This window comes from Zingiber officinale, chromosome 4A (genome assembly GCF_018446385.1).
Source record: "Zingiber officinale cultivar Zhangliang chromosome 4A, Zo_v1.1, whole genome shotgun sequence".
In the NCBI taxonomy this organism is placed as follows: Eukaryota; Viridiplantae; Streptophyta; class Magnoliopsida; order Zingiberales; family Zingiberaceae; genus Zingiber; species Zingiber officinale.
This window is the reverse complement of record NC_055992.1, coordinates 131,217,340-131,225,455: the sequence shown is the minus strand read 5'-3', so window position 1 is coordinate 131,225,455 and position 8,116 is coordinate 131,217,340. Positions and strand designations below refer to the sequence as shown.

Genomic DNA, 8,116 nt, shown 5'->3' with positions numbered 1-8,116 from the left:
GTCTTGGACCAGCTTAGCGGATTCTCTTATCTCCCCTATTCAGGGTCGAGTGGTTTTCACTGGTCGTGCACCAGCATATCAGATCTCTTATCTCCCCCGTTCGGGGTCGAGCGATCTTCACTGGTGGCGCACCAGCATATCGGATCTCGTATCTCCCCCGTTCGGGGTTGAGTGATTTTCACTGGTCTCGGACCAACTTAGCGGATTCTCTTATCTCCCCCGTTCGGGGTCGAGTGGTCTTCACTGGTCGCGCACCAACATATTGGATCTCCTATCTCCCCCGTTTGGGGTCGAGCAGTCTTTACTAGTCGTGCACCAGCATATCAGATCTCATATCTCCCACGTTCAGGGTCAAGTGATTTTCACTGGTCTCGGACCAGCTTAGCGGATTCTCTTATCTCCCCCATTCAGGGTTGATCGGTCTTCACTGGTCACGGACCAGCATATCGGATCTTCTATCTCCTCCGTTCGGGGCCGAGCTGTCTCCAATGATCTTTGATAGGAGTATCTCCACTGATATCGAGCCATCGTATCGCCACTGGTCTAGGATTGAAGTATATTCGCTGGTCACAAACCAGGATATCCTGCAAGTTCCATGCCCTCCGGTCGCATGAGCCTTGCACCCACTTGGGATACCGACTCGTGTTTTTTGCTCTCGCGATATTCCCACTCGACATCATCCCACTCAGTACTACTCGATTGTTGGGTCAGCATTTTACGATCGCACGAGCGATATTCTCTCGGTTGCTCGGTCATCACTCTTGTAGTCGTCCAACCGATATCGCTCGGTCGTCCATTCGGCCACACACTTGAACTACTTGGTTGAACGCTCAACATTCTCTAGATGGCTTGGTCAGCAGTGTACGATTGACTGACCAACATTCTTCGACGCTTGGTCGGCACTTTCATCGCCGCACGATCCTTATCTCCTAACCGTCCGCTTAGCCACTCGCTTGTTGTTTGACATCCTTGTGATTGCATGGTCGGCATTTTACGGTCACTCGGTCGACATGTGGGTCTCCCAGTCACATTTTACGGTTATTCGATTGACGTTTTGTGATGGCCCGCTTGGCATTCTCTCGATCCATCGGTCAGTATCTTCGCGGTCACACGCTCGACATCGCTTGTCCAGCGTCTCTCCTCCTGATCGGTGTCCTTCCGATTGCCCGATCGACATCCTTTTGATTGCTTGGCCGACACTTTCTCGGTCGTCTGCTCGGCATCGCTCACTCGGTCGCTCGGTCTGCTCGACATCCCGTGTGTCGCTCGGACGACTATCATTTTACTCGTCGCTCACTTGACGTTTTGTTGTTCGCTCGTCATCGGTTCGGTTATTGACTTGGTATTATTTCTCGTAGTTCGCTCGGCATCGCTACCATCTCTCGTACGACACCATTACTATAGCGATCGCTCGTGAGACATTATACGATGGGTTTAGCAATTTGATTCTGATATCGAGAGCGATTCAGCTTTCGCAGCAGACTATCTAGTCAGTTGGACTTGCGCCTTCTTCGACTAGACTTGAACGAAAGGCTTGTGATGCAGATGTATCATTGGGCATAAGAGATATTATAGAGATGGAGAGGGGCATTTTTGTCATTCGACTGGTTAGGGCTTTAAGTGAGGAGAAGGCATTGTAGATAAGGGGGGACTTCGGGTTTTTGGTTGAGGATCGCCGCCAAACACAAGGGGCTGGGTCTACAGTTGTCACTTTTTCCTGGCTCACCGCCGACCCCCGCCCTCGACGTCGCCTCTCCTCCTCATCTTTGGTGCCGACCATCTTCGGCTAGCGAGACCGCCTATGCTTTTCTCTCCCTTCTCCTCCTCTTCGATCCAGGCCGGCACCATCGGCTGAGACTCATCGCCGTCGCCTCCAGCGGCCACCGTCGTCGTTGCCTCCATCGACTACCACAGCTGCCTCCGGCACACCCTTTTTTGTCCAACCACTGCATAGTCCTCTCCCTTCCCAACGTCGCTGTAGGAGCCGGCAGCCATCGCATGCCACCACATCTTCCGTCGGCAACCACCACCCGCCGCCACGCGCTGCGATCCCTTTCACCAGCAAGCGCTTTGTGTCGCAGCCCCCTCGTCAGTAGCCTCCACATGCCGAGCATCCACAGGTCGACAGTTCACGCGCTGACTCCACCCTTGTTTTGACCTTCATGTCGCTATTGTATTTCGGCCTATGAGCTGCTGTTGTATTCCGACCTTCGTGTCGCTGTTCCGGCCTACGAGCTGTTGCTGTATTCAGACAGCACGCCATCCTGCGGATCCATATCGCATCCGGCTACGAGCCGTCAAATCTAGTTACTCATTTGGTGGACATTTATCTACTCTTCAGGGTCGCGATGACCCGATCAGCATCACGACCAATTCATCGATCCATCTGAGGGCGCCCCCTAGGGCCAGGATATGTCACTGTACTTATTCTGTATTTATTTAGTTGTTCTACTATTATTCAGCTGTTTATATATTCGTGGGTCTCGTCTCAAGCATTGATGTACCAGGGACCGGGGCAACCCGATCGTTGCCTACAGGTATTGTTGACCAGAGGACTTCTGACGACTTGGTCAACACAGAAGACAACTTACCATCCGGGTCATGGAGATGCGGTCAACATTCCAGACACGTCATTTCGGCATTCCGTCTTCTCAGATTCTCGACAGGATCACATAATTTAGAAAAGAAAAAAATGCCTCCCAAACACATGAGAATAGATAGGGCTATAGTTTTGGGGTGTTCAAGCTTGTTTGATATGGTAACTAAGCCGAGCCGAACCGAGCTTAAAATGAACTAAGCTTTTGAAATGAGTGTTCAAGCTTGACTTGGTTTAATTTTTATGAGCTTGAACTTGTTTGAAGCTTAGCTTGAGTTTGATTTATTTAGATGTTATCAAGCTCTCAATTCAAGCTTCACTTGAGTTTGGTTTTAGCTTGGCTTGAGCTTGGTTCGAGTTTGGTTCGTTTAGATGTTATCATGCTTTCAATTCAAACTTGTTTGATTGTTTGAAACTTTTAGTTGTTTGATTGATTATTAAATTTGATAATTTAAATTTATTTATTTATTTTATTATTCATTTAGTATATTGAAAAGAATTTTATTAATGAATATGGTTCGTAAACATTGTTCATGAACATTGTTTACGAACGTTAACGAGCTGAACATATATGTGTTCAAGCTTGTTTCTTTATCTTAATTAACGAGCTGTTCAAACTTGTTTATTTAATTAATCTTATGTATATTTAACGAATATAAATAAGTTCTTATCAAGCCGAATATTAGTTTGTTCATGAACGCTTGGTTCATTTAATGCTCTAAGAACATATGTGATGAAATGTAGTTGTTAAAGTGAATATTTTGATAAAATGTGGTGGCAATTTGCAAAAGTGAAATGTTTTCTCTCCCATATTTATTTATTTGTTTGTTTTTTTATTAAAATAAAACTCTGGAGAGATTTTGACCTTTCCGAGTGCTCCACCAGGAGGCGGAGGAGAAAGCGACTTCTAGGCTTCTCTTCTCTCCTTCCTCCCCTTCTGCACCCGCCTCCAAATCCCCTCAGTGGCGTCTCCTCCGCCTCCAGATCCAATGGCATCTCCTCCGCTTCCTACTGCGCCCCCTCACCCTTCTCTGCTGATCGAGATCGGACCTGACGGCATCGCCAGAGAGTCCCCTGTCATTGCCTACACCGAGAAGGTATCCTCTATCTTGCTTCAATTTATCTTCCTCTGTTCGGTTGATTTTTATTTTCCAATCTTCGGATGCTCAAGATTCCTAATACTTCAGATCATCGAGGCAGAGCAGCTTCAACTGAAGAGGTACCCCGAAACTGAAGCATTCTTTTAACTCTTAGATCTGAGGAGATCAGTTGTTTTTTTCAATGTATTTCGTAATTTTGGATGTTTTTTAAAGGAATTTTATTCAGATTCTCTTGGGGAGGACCAAGAATTGTGGCATTTTTTTTTTTTTTGTAGTTCCTTCATATCGAGTGAAATTAGAGCGCTGACAGAACTTTGTTGAGAAAATCGAAATCTTAAGGGCAAAATTTTAAAGTCGGCAATTGAAGCTAATTAGGCCTTGTCAATTTATGCGTTGTGGGGGGAATGGATAGAAATCAAATAATTGTTTGTGTAGAGTCAACCATGAGTCGGTGTGAATTTTGTAAACTTCGAGATTACAAAGTGGGATATGGACGTTTTGCATCTTTTGTTTTCTGATAGATTGCTTTTCTCTTCTTTATTCAACATTCAAGACGTAGACAAAAATTCATGTAGCCGACAGTAAATAGTTGGGACAGACGTGACTTGATGATGATGATGATTCAAGACGCAGATAAGATAGGTCTGATTGAAATTATCAGATTATGTGTCTCAATGTTTAAAGATTCATAGTTAAACTCTGAGTTCCAAGGATAATAGTAATGAATTGGTGTTCAGGATATGAATGGTTGAGAACGTGCATTTATAGCTGCTAGTCATGGGAGTCTACAATATTCATAGTTTGCTAATTTGAATAACATGGGATTAACTCAAAGCTTTGGGTTTGAACTTCTAGAGATAAACTACGCCTGGAGATACAAGAATTGTAATTTGCAGAAATGTGGCATCAAGAACCTGTGATTTAGGATAAGTTTAGCCTACTAAAATTCCCAAAGATTCTGTTATTTTGAGTTGTCTTTTCTTTTCTTTTTGTGAAATATGATTGTGCTTCTATTACAGCTGCATGGATAATTTAAAATTTTTTGATGATTTTATTGTGGATCATAACAATCTTGCATCCATATTGTGTAACCCCATGAATATTTTTTACTTTCTGAATTTAGTTTGGCTGATGATCATTTTCCTTCTCGAACACCAAAAACTACAATAAATATCAGTGATGGCAATAAATATCTTGGAAGGTACAGCCGTGGTTAGACACTTTATCCTGTTTCTCAGGTATATACAAGAAAACTACTCAAAAATACGAGAAGTAGAACGTGAACTAGAGAGCCTTACATTAGAGTTGAAACTTACAGCTGGGCCAAAGAAAGCAGGTTCTTTCATTTCCAGATTGTCTTGAGCAGGAAGTATGCATTCTTGTATTTTAAATTCTAAACTTATTTTTCTTGTCTGTGTTGTTGCTTGAAATTATTGTGCTTCAGCACTTGAGCATATGCGAAAGAAGATTGAATTATCCACTGAGAAGATACGTGCTGCTAAACTGAAGGAAGAACAAGCAAAAAAGGTTAGGTTCAACCTAAGTGCAACACTCTTTTAATGGTTTTCTGCCTCCTGTTTATATAACTAACTATATGATCTTTCTGCATATGTCATTGTTCTATTTTTATGTGAGATTGTGTTGGGTAATCAAATTCCATGCTAGCCAAAGTGGAGTTGGGCAATCTTGATGCCCTTGTCAAATTGCAAGCTTACTATTCTATTTAAGGCCTCTTTTTATTATATATGAGTTGTTTTTGCATATTCATAGTGATTGAGATTGTTGGCAATAACTTCTAGAAAGACTCAAACTTAAAGATTCCATTTATCTGACTCTCTTTTCAATGTTCAACAGACAGCTTCTATTATCTGCTTAAACATCCAAGGGCCTACAATTCTGTTTCTGGTTAGATTTACTAACTAGAAAGTGTTTAACAAGCAACCTTTCATGGGAAGGTAAATTTTCTGGTGATATTAATAAATAGATAATATATTGTTACCCAGTATTGGGGATGAGTGAACACCCAGAGCCTGCCATCTAGATAATAGTATTACATTGCTCAAGTACTAGATCCTAACATAACCTATAGAAAATAGAATGAGGTGGGATAGATATATTATACAAATATCCTTGCCTAATGTAATACGCTCAGGTAAGTACCTTCCCACTGAGTATCCTCTTTTCTATTTTGTTCAGGTTTGCTGTAGGGACCTGTAGGAATAGGTCGTATAATATCTCCTTTGAGGCAGTTTGCATTAAAGTTATGCCCCTCCCATATCTTGCAAAAGGATGGTGCTGTAATATATGTGGTTATTTCTGTTCTAGAGTTATATAGTCCACACTAGTTATCCAGAATTATGTTTTTCCAGTAGTCACGTGAGCTGACCATTGGGGTTTACATGCACTGTTACTGCTGGCCACCCCTCTAGATCCATAACCTAGAGAAAGGGAGTATTCCTATTTGAGTTTTCTTGTAGAGAGTTGAAGGATTTGAAAAGTGTGTGGCGCTGTTGCTGCATCCAAATAACCTATATGTCCTATTCATGCTCCATCTTGTCCCAAGGAGAAGAATCTACTTTAGTAACTTTTGTAGTAATTGATTTTGCGTATGCATTATTCATTATTCAAAGACCTCCAAGACAATCTTGTGCTTCATGCAAGTACACTCGGATGTATTTGTCCTTGTCCTTCCAGAATAATCAAGTGTTATCTACGACCTTTACGGATTTGCATGCCATCATTGATGATCTCCAAGGCCATCCAAATGACACATTCTTAGGAGTATCTTTTGAGTTCTGCTACCATTAAGGAAGAAGAGAATGGTGACGAGGAGTCTCCTGTGACTGTGAAGATGAGAATCTCTAGTATTAGTTAATTTTACTTCTCAATCATGAGTCATGATAGCTATAACATTTCATCTGAAGAGGAAACAATACAACCAAATCAATAAATACTTATGAGACATAGTAGATGTTAAAGAGTTAAGTAGCAGTTAAAAGATGGAAAAAGTTTCTCATATCAAGCATCCTTGAACGATAAACTAATTTTAGCATCTTAGGCTTGGGAAGCTGCAGTTCAAGCTGTTAAAGATGAGGAGGCAATCAAGCAAAAGCTTTGTGATGATCTGAACCAGCTGGTATATTTTTTCTAGCTCAGAGTGACATACTTGACTAAACTATTTTTTAAATCATTTTGATGCACTGTGAATAGGTCCAAGAAAGTACAAGCACTCAGTTTCTAAGATTGGAGGAACTAAAAAGACGGTTGGAAGCCATAAACCCCAACAAAGTTTCTTCTGATGCACCAGTATACCTCCCTTCCCTTGCCCTTTATGATTTTTATTTTCTTTGTCTAAGTATACATCGGCTGGATTTTTATTACATACCAGCTGTTTCTGTCTGTTCTTGTTGACACATCGTCTATCAACTGTGTTTCTTCTTCCCAAGATTTTTCACATTTTGGGAGCTTCCTCGTTGCAGTGCCCTGGCATCTTTCAATCTAATTTTGGCAAACTAAGTAGCCTGTCTTTTTGATATAGATTAGATTACATATATAACTTGAATTCTTCATAATGCCATGTCAGGATGGAAAATTGGATAGCAATGCTGTAGGACCTCCAATGACAGTGAATCAGTCAACATCAGTTAAAGTTCCTAATGCAAATGCTGCAACCAATAGCAGTGAGTCAACATTATCAGATGCGAAGCGTCAAGTCGCAGAAGTGAAGGATAAAAAGAGAGTCATGAACACCGGGAGAACAAAGGGCAGCATGATCTTGCCAAAGGAAAGAGGACCTGTCACTGGCTGGACTGGTTCAGGATTCGATGTTGATAGTAGCACATGATAGAAGGTTGAGTTTGGAGCCACCTTCTAAAGATAGGACAGAATTGAACAAAATGCTCAGGACGTTGTGCCAAAATTTTTCTCTTTTTTGCTTGTCTATTCTTAGCGAAATGTGTTCTTTTTTCCTAATCATTGTTTGGGAAATCATGTATCCCAATGAAATTCTGTGGTGTAATAGTTGCCGAAGATTTAGACCGTAGATTAGTTTCTTTCTTCTACAAGTTTGTTGCTTCTATCAGTTGAGTATTTATCAATGTGATTTTAATAGACATATGAAGATTGATTTTATATAAGAAAAATGATATGTTCAAGGAAAGAATCTTAATGAAATATTCAAGGATGGACACGTAAAATGATAGGGTTCACAAAAAATGAAATGGGGAGTCATGAATTTATGTATTTATTCTTGAGTATTTCATTAAGATTTTTTCTTGAGTTTATGTGATCCTTGAGTATTTCATTGAGATTTTTTTTTGATCGTATCATAGCTCTATATAAATAGAATGATAAGCACATGAGTGTATAATAATACTTAAATTATATTTATTAAAAGACAATTAATTTTGAAATTCATATG

At 41.0% G+C, this 8,116-nt stretch overlaps 1 protein-coding gene across 1 annotated transcript; it reads left to right on the top strand.

Annotated features, from left to right (window-relative positions):
* Window positions 1-3,445: 3,445 nt before the first annotated feature.
* LOC121971244 lies at window positions 3,446-7,774 on the top strand. The gene is made up of 7 exons (XM_042522407.1): window positions 3,446-3,693; window positions 3,784-3,815; window positions 4,935-5,032; window positions 5,141-5,223; window positions 6,755-6,832; window positions 6,907-7,002; window positions 7,280-7,774. Exons 1-7 carry the CDS (start codon window positions 3,586-3,588, stop codon window positions 7,538-7,540), a joined length of 756 nt encoding a protein of 251 aa, XP_042378341.1. The 5' UTR covers window positions 3,446-3,585; the 3' UTR covers window positions 7,541-7,774.
* Window positions 7,775-8,116: the final 342 nt, after the last annotated feature.

Coding starts and splice junctions, on each gene's coding strand:
- LOC121971244 (XM_042522407.1), top strand. CDS start 3,586: ATGGCATCTCCTCCGCTTCCTACTGCGCCCCCTCACCCTTCTCTGCTG. Junction 3,816..4,934: donor GAGCAGCTTCAACTGAAGAG/GTACCCCGAAAC, acceptor CCTGTTTCTCAG/GTATATACAAGAAAACTACT. Junction 5,033..5,140: donor AGCTGGGCCAAAGAAAGCAG/GTTCTTTCATTT, acceptor ATTGTGCTTCAG/CACTTGAGCATATGCGAAAG.